The sequence below is a fragment of the Lipotes vexillifer genome, unplaced genomic scaffold (assembly GCF_000442215.2).
Source record: "Lipotes vexillifer unplaced genomic scaffold, Lipotes_vexillifer_v1.1 scaffold708, whole genome shotgun sequence".
Lineage (NCBI taxonomy): Eukaryota > Metazoa > Chordata > Mammalia > Artiodactyla > Lipotidae > Lipotes > Lipotes vexillifer.
Window position 1 is genome coordinate 1,378,549 of NW_006781346.1, and position 25,598 is coordinate 1,404,146.

A 25,598-nucleotide genomic window follows, 5' to 3' on the forward strand; every position below is an offset into this window, starting at 1 on the left:
TCCTGGAAGAGATGCTCACAAATATGTTGGGTATGTGGTGACTTGCTTGTTTTTTCTATGTTTGGATTTTTATACCCATCACTTATTATGTTTAAAACAAAAATTTCAAGCTTCAATTTTAGGGAAAAAGTCACCAAAAACATAAATAGTAAATACTAACTTTATTGTGGCATAAAGCTGTATTTTTATACATTAACTCAATTTTACAGTAAAAACACTTTATGTATAACTGTAAAGAAACTGCTGCACAGATAGTTCCAACATAAAAATTGGTATTTTAAGAGTTCATTGAGTTGTTTGATACATAAATTGGAAAATATTTTCTCTGTAGAAAACAGTAAAAATGCTAACATTTCCCAGGCTAGCACAACAAGCCCATTTAAACCGTACAGTAGCTGAGTTATACATTTATAAATATGGTCTGAATTCTGGGATCCAGGAGAAACTTTAGCTTCATTTACTAAAACAGCCATATTGTCCTAAGTTGTGTAAAGTGAAATTCCCATTAATCTTCCCCCTTACTCTTCATTTATGCCTGATTATTTCTTCCTAAAGGACAGGTACACCATCCTTTTAATCTACTTGATAAAGTAACCCATTCTTACCCAAACTTAAATGTTTTGGTTGTTATTTAAGTATGCTCAGCATCTCAGCAAAACCAGAATTTAATAAAACATGATCCACAAGGCACAGGTTGTTGGTCATCAAATACCTACCTCCCCTTGACTCCCTCTGGCTTGATGGGAAACCACGAGAAGGTCAAGCGATAAAATTGTCAAGTGGATCAAGGAATAAAAGCCAAGAGAATTTGAGAACAGAGAAACATCCATTCAGGATGCAAGGACAGAAATGAAGTCCAAATAGAAAAAGGATGCTGCCTCAAGAATCAAGGAGTTGGCTATCTGAGCCCATTACTGCAAAGGTGACTAAGAACCAGGTGGATATAAAGACGCTGCCAGAGAAACCAGTGCCTACAAAGATTTCAGTTGTTCAAAATAATTAAATGAAAACAAGACAGGCCATGTATTTGAACTCCTCCTGTCATAGTTTATTTCCTGAGATTCCCAATACAGAATTTCTAGGAATTAAGGCAAGAAGACAATGTTACTCGTAAGCTCCTGCACAAGGTTTCCCAGAGAAATAATACTCGAGACCTCAGAGCAATATCGGGCCAGGGGTTATATTAAGTTCTTCAGTTCCCTCAAAGTAACAACTTAAGAATAACCATATAGAGTTTGTCTTAAAAGGAAGTCTCTAGGTAGCTGCAACCTCTCAACAGAGTAGCAGCAGTCTAATAAAAAGAAAGAGATCCTATACGTAGCTATAGGAACTAGGCCTTGAGAAACTAAATTGGATCATTCTACCTAAAATTCCCAGCTTGCCCATTAGAAGTTAAACTCTAGAAACATTAATGACCCATTAAGTTTTCACCATTAAAAGAATGCTTTATCCCACACCTTCATTGTTCTTTTCTTTGCTCTCAATACATATGTTTCCTTCTTGCATGTGGAATATATTTTCAGTGGTTTTTTTTTTGACTCTTCAGCCATGCAAATCTCTGCCCCCTACTCCTTTAGTTCCTCCTTGGTAAATAATGTTAATCTTCCAATAGGAAGTGGACTATGTTATCATCAAGCACCATTTATCCTGTCTCCTTACTTATGAAGAAAGTTACTGGGCCATGCTATACACTTGGAATTCCTTAAGGATACTTGCTTTCTAGTAAAATACTTCTATATGTACATATATATTTTTTAAAAATCTGTGAAGAATTCACTGAAGCATGAATCACCTTATATTGAGAAGCTAATAATGTATCAAAATGCACATAACAATGGCTAATCTATATACTATCGCCTATCAAATGTATCACCACCTCCAAATCTAGAGCATATGCTGGCATAAACTGTGTTACATCCCAGCTGAGTTTGAATCTTGCTTCAAAACATTGCTCAGTATTAATTCTCAGAAGATACATTATAGGACCACAGGAGTAAATGTTAGGCTAGTGGCTGAGGAATACCAATTACAGAAGAAAGCCTTGAGTGCTCAAAGTGCTTCTCCAGAAACTGTTGCGTTCCCCATGGTATTTAAGAAGGACACTATAAAGAGATACTTCTAAGTATAAAGACAGGTCAACTTCACAAGTATCAGCAGATACATGCTTGCTTCTATCTTATAATCTATAGACACTGCATTTGAATATGTAATGAATTCACACACCTTTTCCAAAGGAATACCCGATACAGAAGTAGCAACAAAGTTATAAATGACAATGATCAGATTAAATAATTTAGATGAAGCCTGTCTCTCTCGAAGAGATGGGGACTGGCCAAGTAGGAAGGAAATACAATGTGCTTTTTAACTTTGTATGAAAAATTATGTTCAGTTTCCTGTGGCCAAACATAGTTCTGTTTTTGCCACATAAATCCTCTACCTCAAATTACTGTCCGAATGCTTTACTAAAATTCCGCTTCTGGCCTTTGTTTTGGAATCTGTTACTTTTGTTGCCACCTCCTGATCGCTGTCCTCTGAAGCTTCTGTTTCTTTCCCGCTGTCCCCTGAGACCTCGATTGCCTTCCCGCTGTCCCCTGAAGCTTCTGTTTCCTTCCCGCTGTCCCCTGAAGCTTCGATATCCTTCCCGTGGTCCTTCTAGCTCTGGTTGCTCTGTGGCCACAGAAAGCTGCCAGCGCCGTGAATCATGCCATTTTTCCTGTTGAGAGATGGTTTCGTTTTTACCTGCTCTGATTTTTACTGAATTTGGTTTAAAAAGGCATGAGAAAGATAACATTTTCTCCCTTTTTCTAAAGAAAAACTTGATTGATAACCTAAGTGCTTAAAAGATCACTGGTCAAAAATAAAATAAGTTTCACTATGAGATATACCCTCATCATTTATTCAATTCAATTACTACAGGGTATCCACAGCTGTCAGGTAGTGAACATATAAATATACCACTTGCAAACATATTTCTCACAGCAGTACGGAATAAAGATATAGCAATTAAAAATGTCTACATAAACCCCGTGTAACATACACGGGGTTTGTGAAAAAAGCTGGATATTGTTCACAATGCTCTAGAAAGGAAAAAAGGAAAACAGGCAGGCTGAATAAGAAAAATATTAGTATAAAAAGGGTAGGAGAAAAAAAATATTAAATATAATTCTTAGTTATTTTTAGTAAAGGGACTAGAGCTATTGTTTCCCTTTCTATAATTCTATAACTTAAATAATAAATATTTTACTGTTTAGTTATGTTAACTTCAAAATCTGAGAGAAGAGAATACCTGTACTTCTGTTACTGATGCAGTAGGGATATCAAAGCAAACACCCTAGAAATCAAAACAAATGCCAGTTAATCCACACTTTGACAACAATTATAAAATGCACCTTAAATGATACTCCAAAAGACCAGGTATTATGTAAAAGAAACAACCCAAACTAGGTATCCATTTTAGATAAACTTTAGACCAAGCCCCAACACATAATACCCCCCTAAAGCACAATAATAAAAAGCCAGGGACATTTAAAAAAAGGACTCAAAACTACTTGGAACCGACTAGAGATCATTCTTGGCTTTCACACTATGCTAATCCTCACAGGGCTATCAGCTACATTTTATAGCTGAGGAAACAGAGGCTTGGAGAGGCTAACTCACTTGTCTAAGGCCCTGCAGCTGGTAAGAGCAGCTTTTAAAAATCTGGTCAGTATGGCTCTTAAATAAAACCTATGGTCTAAAAACATTAAAATACACTGCCTTCCATCAGAAAGACTGAACTAGTTAGGATGACAGAACTAAAAGCAGAAAAATAAATGATCTTGTATTGTTTTCTATGTTTATAATTCAGCCGCCTATGAAAAGACTTTAAAAATTAAATACTTTACAGGACACTAGCTTTGATAACAAGCAGTGCCATGATCTCCAATGAAGTCCTCAATATCTGGTTGGGGAACTAAGATCCTGCAAGTTGTGGGGTGCAGACAAAAAATAAAAAATAAAAAAATCCTGCTTCTTGGCGTCCACAAAATAATCAAACTCCCCCCGCAACTGACACAGGCACTCCTCTCCCCTGGCTGTCTTTAATTACAACATTTTGAGGAACATCCCTTCCACCCAACAATTTACCCAATTATAACCACAGGTAGCATCAGGTACTAATGCCATTTGCGGGAATCTTCATTCACATATTTACTAAGTACTCAATACCAGGCACTCATTGCAGTACAGAGACACCTAGAAAACAGTTTTGGCCCTTGACTCAGCCACCGTGTTCTTGAGCATCTCAGTCAGTAAGCAAGCACAGCAAGGCAAAATTTACATGAATAAAGCTATGCCTTAAGAACTGTGAAGTATATGTAGAGGTGCCCCCAACTCTGCCATTCAGCCAGGGGAAGCTTCAAAGAGACTTAAGACCAAGTCATAAAGGATACCATGGAGACAAGAAATACTATATAAACAGTGGATTGAGCAGAAGGATGAAAGAAAGCAAGATGTACTGGGCATTGCTGGGAGTGGAGGGCATTGGTGGCGAGGAGACAGAGATGAAGTTGGTAAGGAGGACAGAAGCCAGCTCGCGAAGAAGCTCCATGTGAAAGTTAGGACTTTATCCCATAGATTATGTGGAGTTGCTTAAGGAGGTGAAAAACATGGTCAGACAAGCAATGAGTTGAAGATAAACCTGATATGGTTCACAAGCCAGTAGTTCTCCAAATATAGTCCATGCACCCCTGGAACCCTGAGATTTTTGGGGGGGGGGGTGGTCCACAAAGTCATTTTTTTTCTTTCTTTTTTTTTTTTTTTTGCGGTACACGGGCCTCTCACTGTTGTGGCCTCTCCCGTTGTGGAGCACAGGCTCCGGACGCGCAGGCTCAGCGGCCATGGCTCACGGGCGCAGCTGCTCCACAGCATGTGGGATCTTCCCGGACCAGGGCACGAACCCGCGTCCCCTGCATCAGCAGGCGGACTCTCAACCACTGAGCCACCAGGGAAGCCCCAAAAATATTTTTATAATACTAAAATGTTCTGTCCTTTTCACTCTCATTAAGGGTAGAGAGGAGTTTACCAGACACTACATTACATGTGATATTGCTCAGATGACTAACAGAAAATGATATTCTTACGCTTTATTAGAATTTCAGTCTTCAATTCTAATACTCTAAATATCAATAGATATAACCCATCTAAACAAAAGCTTTTTGCTATCCCCAACATTTGTTAAGAATGTAAAGAGGTCATAAGACCAAAATGTTTGAGAATTGCTGTGCTAGTCTATGCCACTAACAGAGCAGGAGTCAGAAGAAAGAACACCAGGCTTGAAAGGCAGATTTTAAATTTTGAATTCAATTTTGAATAAGTTTGTATTAAGGTGCTTAATAAACCCAATCTGGGTGGAGATGTCAGGGAAGCAGCTGGATCTTCAAGTCTGGCACTTCATGCAGATGGTTCAGGTTAGAGATACACAGAGGGTAGCTGTCAATGACTAACTGGCAACTGAGGGTCATGGATGACAATGCCCAGAGAAGACTGTATATAGAGTGAAAACGTGCAGCATCCCCATAGAACAGGGAAAAGCTACTGTACAGTGTTTTACTGCCAGCATGAAGCTAATGAACCAAGGCGAAGTCACAAAAGAAGCCCCAGCTTTACCTGCTTTCCTTTGAGAAAGACCATTCCCTTCACTTTGGAATCAATATCCTCACCCAGCTGCTCTTTAAGTTCTTTCCAAGCATAACTGATATTTGGCATTTCAATTGAGCACTGCAAGATCATGGTCACAAAACCCTATGGAAGAAAGGGGAACAAAATTAAAGTCTCAGAAACAAACAAGTGATAAGCACTTGTCCTCATGTTTCTGAAATATTTATGGGAAAGCTCTTCCTAAAAGCATACCCCTCCCACCCCACCATTTTAGTACGAGTAAAACTGGGGAACTCTGAATAAGACTGGTGGACTGTGCTAGTGTTGGTATCCAGACTGTGATAGTACACTTTTGCAAAATGTCACCACTGGGGGAAACTGGCAAAGTGTACAAGGAATCTCTCTGTATTAACTCTTAAAACTTTATGTGAACCTACAATTATCTCAAAGATTTCAACTTAAAAAAAAAAAAAGCACCACCTTCTTAAGTTTCTAGGTATGCTGGCTAAATGTATCATATGCACTTATGTGTCCACATGATTGGGTTTTTTAGGATGAAAAAGCTTGACATATAATTCACATACCATAAAATTTGCCATTTTAATGTATACAATTCAGGGGTTTTTAGTATATTCACAAGATTTGTAATCATCACCACTATCTCAAATTCCAGAACATGTCATTATCCACCCCCCAACACACAAACACAAAAACCCACATTCCCGTTAGCAGTCACTGCCATTCCCTCCTCTGAGGAGACACTGCAACCACTAATCTACTTTCTGTCCCTACGGATTTGTGTTTTTAAATATATATCTCAACCTTCATGAAAAAGTTAAAACAACTGGAAGTTTCAATGGAACACTTTTGAATCCTGCTCAAAGTCTAAATTGTGAAGTGTCAGGAATTTGACAGGGACCCTTACCACATCTGAGTTGATCAAGGAGCGCTGGTTGACTGACGTGGCACCTGAAATATGGGCCAGGGCTGCTGCCAGGGCTTCCACGGCTCCCTTCTCTTCGATCAGCTTCTCGGCTGACTGCTTGAAGTGAACAATCGCAGTGGGAGGCACAGAATCCAAAAGCCTGTGGTTTGAGAATATATTTGTTAGGAGAAAGGACAGAAGTGGACAGATTTCATTTTCAAGACAACATCATCTCAAGATAAATCAATATCTTTGAAACCAAATCTTGCATATGTCTAACATCATTTTGATGCAGTGTATAATACTTATTAGCATTTCTTTTGATCATGAACCCTCCCTGTCTATTTTTTAAATAAGCATCTCACATATTTATAATAGTAATTGTGGAAAGCACTCTAAAAATGTTGCTCAGACTCTGGTTCTGAAGCAGGGGATGTAGCTCACCACCTGGAAACATTTGAAAAACAGTCGGAACCTTTTTGATTTCCATAATACCAACGTCACTCACCTCCCAGGAATACACTGCACAACCAGGGATGCTAAACAGCTAAATATCCTTGCAAATCAAAAAAATGGGCAGAACACCTAAACAGACACTTCTCCAAAGAAGACATATGCATGGCCAATAGGCACATGAACAAATGCTCAACAATGCCAATTACTAGAGAAATGCAAATCAAAACTACAATGAGGTATCACCTCACAGTGGTCAGAAGGGTCATCATCGAAAAGTCTATATAAACATAAATGCTGGAGAGGGTGTGGAGAAAAGGGAACCCTCCTACACTGTTCGTGGGAATGTAAATTGGTACAGCCACTGTGGAAAACAGTACAAAGGTTCCTTAAAAAACTAAAAATACAAGTACCATATGATAGTTCCCACTGCTGGGCATATATCTGAAGAAAACTCTAATTCAAAAAGATAAACGTGGGCTTCCCTGGTGGCGCAGTGGTTGAGAGTCCGCCTGCCGATGCTGGGGACATGGGTTTGTGCCCCGGTCCGGGAAGATCCCACATGCCACGGAGTGGCTGGGCCCGTGAGCCATGGCCGCTGAGCCTGCGCATCCGGAGCCTGTGCTCCGCAACGGCAGAGGGCACAACTGTGAGAGGCCCGCAAACCGCAAAAAAAAAAAAAAAAAAAAAAAAAAGATACACGCACCCTAACGTTCATAGCAGCACTACTGACAATAGCCAAGAAATGGAAGCAACCTAAGTGTCCAGCAACAGATGACTGGATAAAGATGTGGTACATACATACAATGGAATTTTACTCAACCATAAAAAAGAATGAAATATTGCCATTTGCAGCAACGTGGACAGACCCAGAGATTATCATACAAATGAAGTAAGCCACACAAAGACAAATACCATATATCACTTATATGTGGAATCTAAAAAGTAATGCAAATGAACCTATTTACAAAACAGAAATAGACGCACAGACATAGAAAACAAACATGGTTACCAAAGATGAAGGCTGGGGGTGGGGAGTGAGGGGTAGAAGGAATAAATTAGGAGTATGGAATTAACAGATACATACTACTATATATAAAATAAATAAGCAACAAAGATTTGCTATATGGCACGGGGAACTATGTTCAATGTCTTGTAATAACCTGTAATGGAAAAGAAATCTGCAAAATTATACAAACACACACACAAAACTGAATCACTTTGCTATATACCTAAAACTAATACAATATTGTAAATCAACTATAGTTCAATAAAAAATAAATATTCTTCAACTTATAGGACAATTGCACAAAATAAAGAATTTTCTTGCCCCCATGCCAGCAGCACCTCCAACGACACTCTTAATCTAATCCTCACCATCTAGACATTTACCATAACTTTTTCCTGCACGATATATAAGGTACAGTTACTTAAAATGCCCAAGACAAACCAAACTACTAATAGTGGTTTCCTCTGGTGAACAGGATTGGGTAGGGATGAGTAGAAACAAGAGTTTTTGTTTTCTAAGCACAGCCTATTTTTTTAAGCAGCAGCTTATCAATTTTTAAAACAATGAATAAATAAAATAAATTTTAAAAGGCTAAATCTCATTACTACACAAAAACATGTAATAAATAGAGCAAGCACTAAAACAGACCACAGCAGTGGTAGGGAACATACCTGATGGCATCTTTGCTAGAAGCTTTTATTATCTCTGTTGCAGAAGGAACACCTATTCTCTTAAATTTAATTCCCTATAAGAAAATGAACCATAACTTAATGTACAATGAGGCCACCAACTGTTTCCATTGAGATTAGTATTCTCCCAATTTTTTAATATTTACCAAACATATTTGTTACATACTTAAAAGATAAACTTTTTATCTCAGAAAGGTTTTAAATTTATAGAAAAGTTGCAAAGGTAGCACAGAGTTCTTGTCTACCTGCACCTATTACTTTGTTATTACTTTGGTACATTTGTCACAGCTAAGAAACCAACATTGCTACATTACTATTAACTGAACCCCAGAGTTCATTCAAATTTCACTAGTTTTTCTACTAATATCCTTTTCCTATTGATATTCGACCCAGGACACCACATTACATTTAGTCAACATGTCTTCTTAGTCTTCTCTAATCTGTGGTAATTTGTCTTTCCTTGGTTTTCAAGACCTTGATAGTTTTAAGGTGTGCTTGTCAGGTATTCTGTAGAATGTCCCTCAATTTGTGAACATCAGTTTTTTACATCTTTAGACTGCAGTTATGGATTTGGGGGGAAGATGACTGGTTTCGTTGCATCATATCAGGGGCACCTGCTTATCACTGATGTTGACCACGATCACCTGGCCAGGTAGTGTTCGCCTGCCTTCTGCCCTGGAAAGTCCTCCCCGCTGACCCTACTCCGCTCTTTGTAAGCAAGTCACTAAGTACCGTCCACTGACGGTGAAGCGGGGAGATTAAACTCCACCTCCCAGAGGAGGAAGTACCAGCATAAGAATTTCCTTACAAAATTCTTCTGTAAAGAAAATCAATGTCTTCTTTCCCATTAAAAAATTTATCCTTTTAACATATTCTCATCTTTTTGGTTTTCAAGCAATTCCTATAACCCCCTAAATCTACACTTAAGTTATTTCTGGTGCGTTCACAGTGTATCTGAAAACTGAAAAGCACCTCTCAAACATAAAAAAGACCTCTTGTCATTATAAATATGAAGACAAAACCACTGCTTTCAAATGCAAAGTATTTAAAATGGGCTGTATATCATAGGACAATATATAAAACACATATCGAACAACAATCTTTCAGTCATGGCCATATGCTAGAAATAAAAATTTCAAGTTAATAAAAACTGAATAAAGAGACCAAAGACTGACTTTAAAACTCAACGTTTGCTGAGTGAAGGCTTAGAAAATAGTTTTACCGCTTTTTGCTCCACTTGGGCTAACTGATATTCTTCCTTGTGCTGATAAAAGCAGATGCAAATCCCAGTCCTTCCAGCTCTACCTGTTCGTCCAGAACGATGAATGTAGGACTCCACGTCCTATTGAAGTAAAATACGTCAGTGACAGTGAACAACAAAGAGAGACATAGACCTGAGTAGCCTAGGCAGAGGCAAGTGTGGTGGTTATAGACCAGGGTTGGGGGAGGCTCCCAAGCACTTCAATTTAAAGAACTGTAGGGACTTCCCTGGTGGTGCAGTGTTTAAGAATCCGCCTGCCAATGCAGGGGACACGGGTTCGAGCCCTGGTCCGGGAACATCCCACATGCCGCGGAGCAACTAAGCCCGTGCGCCACAACTACTAAGCCTGCGCTCTAGAGCCCACGAGCCACAACTACTGAGCCCACATGCCACAACTACTAAAGCCCATGCACCTAGAGCCTGTGCTCCACAACATGAGAAGCCACCGCAATGAGCAGCCTGCACACCGCAAGGAAGAGTAGCCCCCGCTCGCCACAATTAGAGAAAAGCCTGTGTGCAGCAACGAAGACCCAACGCAGCCAAAAATAAAATTTATTTATTTATTTATTAAAGAACTATAAAAACATTTTAAAAACCTCTAGAAGAGTGGTCCCTATCCTATGGGTAAATCTGCAAAAAGCACTATCTAAATAGTACTGTCCAACAGAACCATATATGTAATTTTAATAGGCAACTTTCTAGTAATCACACTAAAAAGTTAAAAAAAGTTAACTTCACTATTATTTAACCCAATATATCCAAAAGTTTATCATTTCAGTATGCTATCTCTACAAGACAAGTTATCAATGAAATATTACATTCTTTTTCCACAAATCTTCAAAATCCACTGTGCATAATAGAAAGTTTGAAAAATTTTTAAACTCCACTTTTATACTTACAGCACACACATCAATTCAGACGAGCTGCCTTTCAAGTGCTGAAGAGCCCCATGTGGCTGTGGCCACCATACTGAACAGCACAGGTACACAGGCTATTTAAACAAGTCGATGGCACACACATACGGGACTTTCTTTACAAGAAACAGTGGCTTCGCAGTAATGTGTTTTTCCATCACTGTGAACATTAATCCTGAGGGATTTGCCAAATTTGGGGATAATAGGATCTTCACGCTTGAAGTGATGGGAACAAGTTCCTTCAGACTAACTTATATGTAAGTGAAGCATTGTCCACACGATATAAACTATGCTTCAGGGCTCTCTTTGGGCAGTTCCTATCATATACAAACCCAAGCAGTTTTAACTACAGAGGCTGTTAACTACAGAGCTTTTCTCCCTTCTCTGTCCTCTAGCTCACAAGTTTACCTACCTACCACCACCCCATCTAAGTCTTATCTATCTTCAAAGTCCAGTTCAAAATTGCACTACCCCCACCCATGCAGCCTTTCAGGGCTCCCTCTGACCAGAAACTATCTCGCCAACCTCTGGCCACTCACCGCACTTCCCCTCAACTATCAGTTCTGAGGAGGTTCATTCTATTTATTTATTTATTTATTTATTTATTTATTTATTTATTTAATTTATTTAATTTATTCTATTCATTCATTTATTTTATTTTTGGCTGCATTGGGTCTCCGTTGCTGCGCGGGCTTTTCTCTAGTTGCGGCGAGCGGGGGCTACTCTTTACTGTGGTGTGCAGGCTTATTGCTGTGGCTTCTCTTGTTGCACAGCATGGGCTCCAGGCGCACGGGCTTCAGCAGTTGTGGCTCACAGGCTCCAGAGCACAGGCTCAGCAGTTGTGGCGCACGGACCCAGTTGTTCCATGGCACATGGGATCCTCCCGGACCAGGGCTCGAACCCGTCTCCTGCATTGGCAGGTGGACTTTCAACCACCGTGCCACCAGGAAAGCCCCAAGAGGTTCATTTTAAAATCATCCTTAGCAACGTAACACCCAAGAGAAAGCTATTACTAATCATGGGAAAGGAAGAGATACAACTTCCAATTTGTTTTAGCACCCAAAAGAAACAACAAAGTAAAATCTAAGTGTAAAACACTTACCTTTGGTGGAGAACTCTGTACAACCAGATCAACCTCGGGGATGTCTAACCCACGTGCAGCGACATTGGTTGCAACCAAAACTCCAAAATCACCATTTCTAAAACCCTTCAGGGTGATTTCCCTTTGCTTCTGTGGAATGTCTCCATGTAATGACTGGGCATCCTGCCAAAGAAATAAGCTCATTTAAGAATACCAGATCCTACAATACAGGTACTTTTAAAATCACCAATTAGGTCTATAAAGACATTCATATTTTGGTGACACTTCTGCTGAAAATAATACAAAGGGGAAAACGTGCCTTACATGGACAAGCCTCAAATTTCCAACCCTTGGTCATGAAATCAACTGTATCCAACTATACTTACAAGATAAAGAACACCAAACATGAGTGATCAAACCTACTTTGTCAGGGTAACGTTGGGTTTGAGCTACCCTTTCTTCATCTGTGAGATGAGATGGGCAGATCAGATGAGCGCTAAGATGTATACTCTATTAATTGAAAGATGCTTTCTCCCTAAAAGGGAAGAGAGGGGATGGACCAACCTGCCTTATGGACACATTCTGTGACAACTCCTGGGCTTCTTTCTTGGTTTCACAGAAGATGATAGTGCGCCCTTGATAACCACTGTACACTCGGATCACGTCCCCAATAACTGCTGCCCTTTGAGTCCAGTGGCACTTGATAGCCAGATGCTTAGGAAAGAAGGAAAAAAAGATTATTTAGTAAAGCCTAGCTGGAATCTAAAGTCACCTGCTCAACCCTAATGATACTAGAAGCAATTGTTTAAGTCTGACTAGAGCAAATTTCTGCCACCATTGTTTAGAGGAAAAAACTAAACCACTAAAGAAGAGAGCCCTTCCCCTTTCTCCAAAGAGCATCTGGCTTCTTTACCCATTTTCTGACCTAATACAGGTAATGTAGGAAAACAAATACCATTCCCTAGATTGCTACAGGAAACCAAGTAACTGACAGGAGAAAAGCCTCTGTGTTTTGTCCTTTCATCCACTTGAAAATGCAGTCAGTAGTCGGTTTCCGTACAGGTCTATTCCTTGGGTGCAACGAATTCATCTAGGTACCAGACCCTAAGATAAAAACAGCTTCAACATAAACACTAGGATTCTCTGCTGCCCTCTAGTGTATAAACTCTAGGTGTAATGTCACTCTGCTTACCAATTCAGACAGATTTAGGTTCCAAAAGATTCTGCAATCAGCCCACCAGATGATGAAATTTAGAAAACACAGATACCATATACAACTCAAATAGAAATATAACTTCACATGGCTTTTCACATGGATTTAGTATTTATTTGGAAAAGAAGTTTGTTTTTGCCAGTCTTAATACTATTCAAGAGGTAAAAAAAATTATATACAATTTATTACTAATGCCAGCAACTGAATGAATCATTTACCTCTACAGTTATTGCCGTTTTCTGGGTCTTTTTACCAATCAGGTCCACTTGTTCATATGTAGATTTCATGTATTTCTTAGCAACATTATAAACCCAATGAGGGCAAGTTGCAGAAAAAAGCAATGTTTGGGGATTGTCTTCTGAATCTTTGCGGGGAAAAAAGAAGTCAGTATGAATAAGTCAAACAAGCCTACACAGTATTTCACCTCACCTAATTCTTCCAGGGTCCATCAGCATTCTACAGAAAACATCTGAGGCCAAGTGAGGCATCGAGGACACAAAAATGGAAGACACGGGCTTCCCTGGTGGCGCAGTGGTTAAGAATCCGCCTGCCAATGCAGGGGACACGGGTTCGAGCCCTGGTCCGGGAAGATCCCACATGCCATGGAGCAACTAAGCCCGTGTGCCACAACTACTGAGCCTGTGCTCTAGAGCCCACGAGCCACAACTACTGAGCCCACATGTCATAACTACTGAAGCCCGTGTGCCTAGAGCCCGTGCTCTACAAGAGAAGCCACTGCAATGAGAAGCTGCGAACCACAATGAAGAGTAGCCCCCACTCGCCATAACTAGAGAAAGCCCACACACAGCAACGAAGACCCAACACAGCCAAAAATAAAAAAATTAAAAAAAAAAAAAGCAAAACAGGGAAGTACCCAATGGGCAAAGAAATGCTGCCTAAATAATTTATGTAAAGGATCCTTGAAATAACCAGAGTACTTTCAAGTTGTTTTGTTTTCTAACCATTGGCCTATATGAACCATGAGGGAAATCTGTCCTTTATGAGACCTACTAAGTGGAAAACAATTAATCAAGCCCAGTAACCAACCAACTTAAATCACTAAATAAATAATCTATAATAAACACAGGAACAGATTTTCTATTCATCTATACTCCCTAGCATTTCCAGAACAGATTTTATACTCATCTATACTCCCTAGCATTTCCTCAACACTTTAAGGTTAGAATTCTAGTCTATTCATCCTTTGAGGTCAGGTACTAAAAATAGCTCCCCAACCCCAATTTTTTTTAGTTTGCTCTTAGAATACCATTGCATTTTCATATATTTCAAATGGCAGCGTAACTGACAGAACCCTTCTGGAGAGTAAGCTGACAAAGTATATTGAAGAACATGAACTATTTATACCTTTCAATTCAGTAATTTCAATTCTGGAAATCCATCTTTAAGAACTGATGCTAAATACTGATTTTTGTTTGTTTTTTTATAAATTTATTTTTTATTTCTATTTTTGGCTGCATTGGGTCTTCGTTGCTGTGTGCGGGCTTCCTCTGGTTGCAGCGAGCAGGGGCTACTCTTTGTTGCGGTGTGCGGCCTTCTCATTGCAGTGGCTTCTCTTGTTGTGGAGCATGGGCTCTAGGTGCGCAGGCTTCAGTAGTTGTGGCACATGGGCTCAGGAGTTGTGGCACGTGAGCTCTAGAGCGCAGGATCAGTAGTTGTGGCGCACGGGTTTAGCTGCTCCACAGCATATGGGCTCTTCTTGAGCCAGGGCTCGAACCCGTGTCCCTGCATTGGCAGGTGGATTCTTAACCACTGCACCACCAGGGAAGCCCCCAAATACTAATGTTTGAAGAAAGCTGTCTATATAAAAATGTCTGCAAGCAGATTTATATTATGTAAAACTTAAAATATGTAGATGGATTAAATCATGGCACAAACAGTTCAGAGTTTTATATGTACAGTAAGATTACAGTTAACACACACACATACACACAATACCGCAAATCAGGAAGAAATAAACCAAAAGCAAAGTATACCGAGCTGGTTTCTTTTATTTTCCCTATTGTAATTATGTGCAATTGATGGGGGAAAAAATTTTTTTTGGCTGCGCTGAGCGGCATATGGGATCCTTAGTTCCCCGACCAGGGATCGAACCCATGTCCCCTGCATTGGAATCACAGTCTTAACCACTGGACCACCAGGGGAGTCCTGGAAATTTTTTTTTAATTTAAGTTTTCCTGAATAAAATAAGCCACCTGCCAAGTTTCCTAAGGCTTCATTTAACTTTCAGGAGATAGTTAATCACCACCCTTCCTCCAATCCCTTATACCAGTTCTTGAATGTGGAGTTTACCTTTCTTGTACGCCACACATAAAATCTCTTCCACTTGATCAGCAAAGCCCATGTCCAACATCTGGTCAACTTCATCCAGCACAACATGCTTAAGTTTGGTGAGCTCTAGCTTGCCATTCTGCAGGTGGTCTTTGATACGACCTGGTGTCCCAACCAGGATATCAATCCCATTCCGCATGCGTTCAACTATAAGAACACCAATGATAAAATATTATGGATTTTTAATTCCTTTTATTAATCTGGGATACCAAATTAGATATATTTTTATTCTAAAATATTTATTAACTACAAGTACAAGGTAATCTGTTAACTACTGAAGATAAAGACGCTAGAGGCACTCCTTGTCCTACTGGCGAAACATGTTAGAAGTGACAGTCCAGTGTATTACATGACAAAACAGAAAAATGCACCAATGGGGGATGGTAGCACGAGGAAAGAAATGATTTCCTTTGCTGGAGGAAGGTATCAAGATTTCACAAAGTGAAAATAAGAATCTTAAAAGAAATGGGAACTTTCTATAAGGTAAGCAGGTATAGGGAGAATGACAAGATAGAAGGGCAAATATTCCAAGAAGGTACAGAGATGTTCAGAAAAATGGAGTTCAGTATAACTAGGATGAGACGGTAATGATGCAACTTTCTATTGGATTGCTACTGCAGTAAAGAAGCCTACTGCTAGGGAGGATTCCTGGACTGAATGTCAATATTATGACATAGTGCGTGTGTTTCGTGTTTCGTAATTGCAATCGTTGTTTTTGTTGTGGTCATACATTTACAATGCTTGGTGTCAGTTTATTTATCTCTTGTAAAAATAAAATACACGCGGCATGAACCCGCGTCCCCGGCATCGGCAGGCGGACTCTCAACCACGGCGCCACCAGGGAAGCCCTATTTATGCCTTCTTTAATTTCTTTCAGCAGTGTTGTGAGCAAAAAAGTTTGTTTGTATAAGGATTACAATTTAAGTATAAATTAGAACAATTTAAATCAGGGGACCTAATTACTGCTCCTTACCATAAAAAGAAATGAAATCGGTTAAAAGTTAAAAAGAAATTATTGCTTCCAGACCTATGTAGTATACGGAGCAGAAAGAACAAATGGAATAGTAACTTTATATATTATTATAAAACCTAAGAATAAAAAGGAAATAGCCTGTTCACCACATACTGGATTTAATAAGAAAAGGCAAGAATAAAGCAAGTAATACTTTGACGCACCATGACCTACATTTTTAAATAATATACACGTTTTTATAATAAAAGTTTTTTATATAAAAAAAAGAGATCTACTGCTAGGCACTCTACTTACCCAGTTTCATCCTCACAACACCACTGCAGGGTGAGTTTAGCAACGCTACTTTATACATAAACAAACTAAAGTGCAAAAAAATCAAGCAACTTGAACTGAAAAATCAGTTACTCTGTGAGCAGAGTTTAGATTCACACCCAGGCCGTCCTGATACCAAAGCCTACGTTAGTTCCACCAAAGCTGAAAAGAAACAATCACAAGCCTTCTGTGCCAATATTAAGCCTTCTATTTTTATCTTTTCATATTATTTTTTAATTTTTATTTTATATTGGAGTATAGTTGATTTACAATGTTGTTTTAGTATCAGGTGTATAGCAAAGTGATTCAGTTATACATATACATATATCTATTCTTTTTCAGATTCTTTTCCCATACAGGTTATTATAGAGTATTGAGTAGAGTTCCCTGTGCTATATAGTAGGTCCTTGTTGATTATCTATTTTATATATAGTAGTGTGGACATGTTAATCCCAATCTCCTGATTTATTCACCCCCCTACCTTTCCCCTTTGGAAACCATAAGTTTGTTTTCTATGTCTGGGAGTCTGTTTCTGTTTTGTAAATAAGTTCATTTGTATCATTTTTTAAGATTCCATATATAAGTGATATCATGTGATATTTGTCTTTGTCTGTCTTACTTCACTTAGTACGATAATCTCTAGTTGCATCCATGTTGCTACAAACGGCATTCTTTCTTTTTTATGGCTGAGTAATATTCCATTGTATATATCCACATCTTCTTTACCCATTTATCTGTCCAATGCTAAGACTTCTAAAATGCTTAAATCCTTTCCAAAATTACATATCTAATCTACAAAATAAAGCTTCAAGGTCTTGAACTGGGAAGTAATGGAATACTACAGCAGGGGCTACAAGATTTGGCCCTCAGGACCAGAAAAAAGAAAGCCTGTCTACAGTAAAAAGAGGCAGAGACCCAAGGTCCCTGACAAAAATAACCTTGAGTTCTGACTTTCTAGTTCCTAGACTCTGTCCTCTTGGGCTCAGTAAAGTACCACTGCAGCCTTTAGATAAACACAGATAAATAATACAAAAGTCCTAAGAACCGCAATACAGGATATGATAGATCATCATGCAGGACCATGTGCTTGACCATCTTTACACAATAATGACAAAATAAAACCACCATAAATGACTAGATGAGGTAGGTAAAGCTAGACGTCAAGGTCAGAAGAAATCCAATCAGGGCACCCAACAGGAGATGGCATTTTCCTTCCCTCACATTGGATTTACTTACTTTGTCCTCCGTAGGGAGTTCCACCATAAAAACAAGCCACTGCCAGTTTTTTTGTGATGTCACTGAAATCTCTGCTTACTTGACCTGCCAACTCCCTTGTGGGTGTAAGAACCAGTACCTGAAAAGGAAAAACTAATAATGGAATCCAAAGTATTATGCAGTATTTGTTTCTTAACAAATCGGGAATGCACCAGGAGGTTCAACTTATCCTAATAATTATTTGCAAAACATCTATTATGTGCGTTGCAATGCACTGTGGTGTGGGAGAATAGTAAATATAATATGGTTTCTGACAAATCACTAGAAAAGCTGTGATCTTACCAATCAAAAGAGAAATAGGTACTCAAATTTATGGTGCTCTAGGATGGTTGCACACAGCAAGCTGGAGGAATTGGGATAAGTTTCATGGAGCTACTAGTACTTAAGGAACAGCATTCCAGGAAAAGAACAACTTGAGCAAGGAGTAATACTGCTGATGATAATATCAGCTAATATTTGAGCTTTTACTATGTGTCAGGAGCTACTAAATGCTTAATATGCATTATTTTTATTTCTCACAATAAGTTACCTACAACTGCACTGTACAACTGTATTATAATACCTACAATAACACACAACAAATCTCTAAAACCAAAAGGCAAGCCTGGATTTAAATTCAGGTAGCCAGGCTACAAAACCTAGAGTCTGAACCTCTGCACTACACTGAATCTGAAGTAGAATGGAAGTCAGAAGAGTAAGGCAGGGCCAATGTGGTGAGGGGCTTTGAATCCTACAGCAGTTAACAGGACACACGACACACAACCACTACAGGTCCTCAAATAGGCTAACAGCATGAAACAAATATGACTTAAGAACAACTTTGTAGGGGCTTCCCTGGTGGCACAGTGGTTAAGAATCCGCCTGCCAATGCAGGGGACACGGGCTCGAGCCTTGGACCTGGAAGATCCCACATGCCACAGAGGAACTAAGCCCGTGCGCCACAACAACCAAGCCTGTGCTCTAGAGCCTGCGAGCCACAACTACTGAGCCCGCATGCCACAACTACTGAAGCCCACGTGTCTAGAGCCCGTGCTCCGCAACAAGAGAAGCCACCGCAATGAGAAGCCCACGCACCACAACGAAGAGTAGCCCCTGCTCACTGCAACTAAAGAAAGCCCACGCGCAGCAACGAAGACCCAACGCAGCCAAAAAATAAAAAATAAAAATAAATAATAAAAAAAGAACTTAGTATATCCAACCAACAGATATTTACTGAACACCCACTATGTGCCAGGCACTATTCCAGGTGCTAGAATAATTCGTTTGTTTACTGCTGTCGTAACTGTAGATAAATACAACAGTAAACAAATCAATTAATTAGGAGGGAGCATGGACACTGGAAAGCCAATAAATGAGATGAGGCCAGAAAGTTAGGTGAAAGAACCCAAAGCCAAGGTGACAACACAGGCATTTCAGTGAGGTTAAGGTTTGTCAAATGCCAGGCTCTCCAGAAATGAGCTCAGTGAGCACCATCCTGATCACAGGGCCTGGCCTCTTCACCTCTGATACCCCTCCTATTCAGGCATCTCTATTAAAAATGCTTTCTCCATTTTAGGCGAAACCTGACCAAACCTGTGAGCCCCAGGGACATCTAAGAGTCTGAAAGAAATATGCGAGCATTAATAATACAGGTGATCACAACCATGGGGGCAGATTACAATATTTAAATATATAAGGTTTGTAGACAACAGTCTTAAAAGAATTATCCTGGTTTACCTTCAGATAAAGATCTCCAGTAAATACCAGAAAAAGGCCTTAAGGAGAACCCAGTAAAAAACAATAGGGTATGTAAATGATGCTCAAGCAATGTCTCTTCCTGTGCAGACTTGGAACCCCTAAGGACTGCATTAAAGATATTTACCTGAGGGGCACGGCCTCTCTTCCGGTCTTGCAGTTCTCCCTGAAGTTTCTCAATCAAAGGGATAGCAAATGAGAACGTCTTCCCAGTTCCTGTCCGTGCCTGTGCAATCAAGTCCTTCCCACTATAGACGTGGTGAAACGTCTTTGCTTGTATAGGAAACAGGAAGGTCACCCCACGGGCTGTGAACAAATGAACCATGTTATCTGACACTGCAATTCTTAAAAGTCCCAGTCATACTGGAGAATGAAAGCATAGCCACGCTTCTGGTCCTGCAGAATTATGAAATTCTACATTCTGGCCACATCTACAAAGTCAAGTTCAAATATATTCTGGCAAGAATCTGCTTCAATAAAAGATATCAATAAACTTCAAAGTACCAAATTATAGTAAATACTTATTATCTTAAGAGATTAAGCCCCTCATCACAAAATCTCATTCAAAGGCCAATATAAGCCTGAAAATCAGGTGTTTTGCTGTCTGACTGCCACACCTGATTCAGAAAACACCTAAGTTGGGCATCGGTGACTTCCTACCTGGTTCACAGGCACTATGCTAAGATGAGTTCTGAGTCAGGCTGGTATCATTAACCTAGAGATGCCTCAAGAAGTGGAAGAAGGTAAAAAAGAAAATACCAACATGGTATATCCATTGTTTACTTTCACCAGCACGATCAGTCATTACACTTCTAAATATACATATTGTATTGAATAAATTTTAATCACTCGTTTAAGAGGTAGCAAAGGCCATCACTAGTTTAGTCCTATACCAAATATACAGACATACTTCATTATATCGTTGCCTATATCATCCTCCAATAAGAACATGCGCCAGTTCACCTCAACAAAAACAGTGGAGTGCTTCCAAATAATACGTTCTAACATTATACAATATTTCCAAGAACGTTACCTTTGAGAAGTTTAATAGTTTCTTCAGATATGGGAAAATTAGAGAAAGCTCCTTCTTTTTGCTCCACAGTTATTTCCTGTCAAGTAAAGGGCCACAGAAAGAAATTAATAACTTTACCCCTACAAGCTAAATACAGAAAGCCTTCTGAGAAAAACTATTCTAAAACATCTCTTCTAAATCAACCAAAAAGACACAAAAACTTTGGTAGGTAAATCAAGATCTGAAAAGGAAATAGATCATAGTAATATGTAAAACCCTAACAAAAGAAAAGTTTGTAGCAAATATATACAGCACATATATACCATGTATAGCTAGTGAAAGCAGATTCAGTCTCGACTAAGAACTTTTCCACAATCATTCCAAACAAACAATACACTGTTGAACAAGTTATTAACCCCTTCCCATAGCAACATCTTTCATATATACATCCATAGAAAATAAGGAACAAACATTTATGACAAAATGATCACATTGGCACTATTTGATTATAAACAATCTGAATGCCCAAAAGAATTAAGTGAATTTCTAAACATTTATATGATGTATTATGTAACCATTTAAAATATTTAATATTTAAAAGTGGGAAAAATGCCTATATAAAAATATAGGCAAGATAGGAAAAGGCAAACTACAATATTGCATATAGTACAATCATAATCAGATTTTTAAAAAGCTGTATATATTTTTTATAATCAGGAAAAATTTTTAAATGCTGATCATGACCTATGGCAAAGAGAAAATTATTTATTAGATTTAGGATTTTTCTTTGATGACTGAGTTTCTGAAAGATAGCAGTATTAGCTTCCAAAGCGACATTTAAGTATCTTATTCAACTCAAGTTAGTTTATGGCCTATACAAAAAGACTTATGCAATCAAGCAAACACCTTTTCAGTGGTTCCACTTAATCATGATTTATTAGGTGAAACCCCTCAGAGGGAAACTGGAGCATATTTGCATAACCAGATCCCTCCTGTTGATTTCTGACTTGCAAATAAGCAGACCATATGTGGAGAGACTTTCTCAAAACTTAAACAGATCTGCTCAGTTGCAAAGGAGGCATTCTAACACTGCAGTTTTTAAGATGAAGTCTCACCCTGCAGCTCAAGGGACACCCCCCCCCCCGCCGCCATGAAGTGCTGACACATCAAATTTCCTCCCATTATTAAATAATCTGTTTAATAATTACGTATTTATTTACCTGAAACAACATCGAAAGATACATTCTACATATTAAAATGCCACTTTACCTGCTCTAACTCACTGTTACTTTCTTCACTGGCAGCTTCCTTTGAGTCGGAGTCAGGTCCAGAATGAGGGAATCCATTCTTCAGGTTGGGGCTTTTCTCTCCAATTTCTCCATTCATATCTTTTTCTTTCTTCATCTTCTTGGACTTAGGCGCACCCAAGTCATTCTCAGAAGGCTCCTCATTTTTTATTAGTTTTTTGGTTTTAGGAGAAACAACTGTCTTTTCACAGGGCTCCTTTGATTTTTTCGCACTTTTGGTCTTAGGAGAAATAATGTCATCTTGAGATGGCTCCTCTTTCTTTTTTGCCTTTTTGGATTTAGGAGAACTCATGTCAGCCTCAAAAGGCCCTGCTTTCTTTTTAACCTTTTTAGCTTTGGGAGAAATCGTTTCGTCCTTTTCTTCTGCTGCCTCTTCAGTCTTATTAGATTTTGGCTTCTCTTTTTTACCTTTCTAAAAAATTAATAAAGACAATACAAACAATGAACAAAACATTGATACATTTGTATAATACATCGATTCTGCATTAATTCAAGATCACATAATTATGAAGAATACAATTTGGGGGCATTTTTCAACATGTGTACTTTCCATCTTAAAATAAGGCAAAAATCAAACAGTATGTTTTTTAATACCATTTCTTGGCTATATGGAAAGAAGAATATATCAATAACTTCATTAGCTAGGAAAAAAACGCGCTTCTTGGTAACTATTCAATTCATGGTGGTCAAACAAGTTGTAAAGTCAATTTTGCATATGGGACTTGCAGCGGCTCATGGGATGCTCCAACATATTGTAAACTACACACACTATAGGAAGTGATCAAGAACAATTTAACTTAATTCTGGTAGAGTAATAAGACCATGTATACCCACAGACGGATGGTGTTAAGCAGATTTCCTTCTCTGCTAGAATTCCTCTACAAGTAAGACAGGAATTCATAATATCTGCCTTGCTAATCTCACAAACGCAAATAAATTTACATAAAGACATGTTATGAACCAAAAAGTTATAAAAACCCACAGTCTATCACCCCATGTGGAAAAAAGGTGTACCTAATTTACACGGGAAAACAAAGAGCACAAGTTACAAGAAAACGGAATGGGTGAAACCTCAAAACCAAACCAGATTACAGCTCCTACTTGAAATGTCTGACCCTCTCCAATTTTTCATATTTCTGAAAACTTAATATTACTGAAAACGTGTTTTACCCTCTGTTAAGACCTCTGTGGCAGAGCCTGAGGCCAATTCCTGAAGTATGGGGACTGTTACATTGAGCTACTATTACAGTCTGCCTCCATGAAATTTCAGGCCTGGCCTCTGCTCTTAAATCATGGATGAAAGATAATCTCTCCCATATGACCCATCCTTCAGACATCTGAAAAACAATCTGGTCCACCCCATCCCAAGACTTCAATTCTTTCATCCCTTGGTTCCACCAATCAGTGGATTTCCAATCCCGGTGGTCTTCTTTGGAATACAATGGAGTTTGTTGGTCATGTCCCTTCTAATTTCAGCATCTGACAACAGAACACGCTGACTAATGCAAGGCAGGTAAAACCAAGACCACTTCCTCCCCACCTGTGGGGACAAGTCTGAGCTACCTCGGCTTCCTACAACAGCAAAATATTCCTTGCCAGAAACAGCAAGGAAAGAAAATTCTAAGTCACGTACAACACAAGTTCTGGGACAATCTTTGTTTTCACTGACCTTATCTCAGAACAGACTCAGTCACAAGTTAAATCGCTATCTAAGGAAGTAACAGCAAGGAGGCAGACAGCTATCGCGGTAACTTAAGACTACCGCACACTGGCGGCCTATATAAAAAATACGGTGTGCAGTTATCACCACAACATGTCTACATTTCCACGGGAAATATGGCCAATAAACCTTAAGAGCAATTTAACTACTTTATCGTCTAAAGGCCGCTTCCCAGAAAACTGTACTCCCACTACTAGGGTAAAAAAAATGTCACCGCGGACGCCGCCCACGTGTGCGGATGGCTTTATGGTCTCGCCAGTTTAGTCGAAAGCCGGTAGGTCTGAGTCTGGGCCAAAACGTGGGGCCTAACCATGTCCGTCCTACTCTGTGCACCGGGTGCGGGACGCCCAGACTCAGGGACCACGTGGGACATCCGGCACGCTCTCCAGTTCCGATCCGCCCGGACCTCTGGGCAGCGCGCCCACCGCCCGCGGAGAGCACCGACCACCCCCGGGCGCCCCTTGGCCGAAACTCACGCGGGTCTCGGGAGCAGCCGGGTTCGCGCGGCGCGCCACGCGCCGCCCCCCCCCGCTCCGCGTCCTGTCTTGCCCCAAGTCTCTCGGCCCCCGGCGGTACCTTCTCATTTCGCTTTCGCGGCATCTCCACTTTCGCCATGGCCGTGTCCGACTCCAAATCCGCTTCACTAAGAAGTTTCCCCGGCATCACTCAGGACAAGCAGAATAGGCCGACCACTTTCGTCTACCGCGTGGAAAGGAAGAAAATGCCCAGCTTTCCCTTTAGCCCACCCAGCTTTCGTCACTTCCGGTAGCAAAGCGTATCCTGCGGAAGCGGAAAGTGCCGAGAGGCTGGGGCGCACGTGGTAGTTCCAGAGCAGCTGCCACTTTAGGTGGCTGGACTCACTGAATTAGCCGAGTAAGGCGCCTGGACTAGAAGGCACCTACAGAAGGGTAGGAAACCCAGAGGCTGGCTTTATTCTCGTTCACACCCCGCCCAGATTCTCGCTAGCCCCGGCCTGATAAATGAAGCTTTGTAGTTGCTTTTGAATAGCGCCCCTTCAGTGCTTTATATTAGATTGCTCTCTTTTGTAAGGTCCTTTCACGCGCAGACTCGCTAGATGTGTGTTCTTGGTCATCTTGTGGAGACGTCGACACTTGAAAGGAGACACCCAGGCTCACAAACCTGGATAAGAACTAGAGGTCGGGCGGGTCTGGTCATTCATTTATGCGTGCACTCAACACACATCTCCTGAGCATTCACCGTGTCAGGTGTGAGAAACAAGGTTAGGATTCAGCACAGAAGCCTGTCTTCAGTAAGCTTTATGGGCTTGTGGGAGACTGACGAGTGTCAGTTGTTTTGAAGGCACGGAGAGGCACCTAAGCCGGCCTTGGGACCTGTAGAAAGGATCCCCAAACCACGTAGACCTCTATTCGAAAATGCAGGGGCTCTTAATCTTGAAGAATTTGGACATGTACTAATTCAAGCGGTTGAGGGAAAGTGGTTCGTTGAATGATGTGTGACAATATTGCTAAACTTTCTGTGAAGAACAAATGAGGCAAAGAATTGGGAGCCAGTGTATTATAAAATCGTTTTTAAAAATGGGTTGAAATCTTGCCTGGCTTTGAAAACCTGCACCATTTCCTCTGTGATTTTGGACACGTCACAAATGTGTGTATTTCTCAACCTGAACCTGAGTTTCTCATGCATAATGGGGACAAGAAAACCTACTTCATCGGTTGACAAAATTAAGATAATGAATGAAAAAGGTTTAGCATT

The 25,598-nt window shown here is 39.9% G+C and overlaps 1 protein-coding gene across 1 annotated transcript; it reads right to left on the bottom strand.

The window, feature by feature from the left end:
* Positions 1-1,537: 1,537 nt before the first annotated feature.
* DDX21 (DExD-box helicase 21) lies at positions 1,538-24,583 on the bottom strand. The gene is made up of 15 exons (XM_007454577.1): positions 24,441-24,583; positions 22,107-22,556; positions 20,859-20,934; positions 19,953-20,131; positions 18,053-18,170; positions 15,493-15,678; positions 13,401-13,546; positions 12,534-12,683; positions 11,991-12,152; positions 9,936-10,055; positions 8,696-8,769; positions 6,563-6,722; positions 5,647-5,781; positions 3,287-3,331; positions 1,538-2,713 (listed from the first exon to the last, which is right to left on the bottom strand). Exons 1-15 carry the CDS (start codon positions 24,525-24,527, stop codon positions 2,444-2,446), a joined length of 2,358 nt encoding a protein of 785 aa, XP_007454639.1. The 5' UTR covers positions 24,528-24,583; the 3' UTR covers positions 1,538-2,443.
* Positions 24,584-25,598: the final 1,015 nt, after the last annotated feature.

What these genes read in the sequence shown, in the direction of transcription:
- DDX21 (XM_007454577.1), bottom strand. Translation starts at nt 24,527, where the DNA reads ATGCCGGGGAAACTTCTTAGTGAAGCGGATTTGGAGTCGGACACGGCC. An exon ending in GTAACAGTGAGTTAGAGCAG is followed by an intron (nt 20,935 to 22,106) that starts GTAAAGTGGCAT and finishes TTTACTTGACAG; the next exon opens with GAAATAACTGTGGAGCAAAA. An exon ending in TCTTTCTCAAAGGAAAGCAG is followed by an intron (nt 3,332 to 5,646) that starts GTAAAGCTGGGG and finishes TTTGATTTCTAG; the next exon opens with GGTGTTTGCTTTGATATCCC.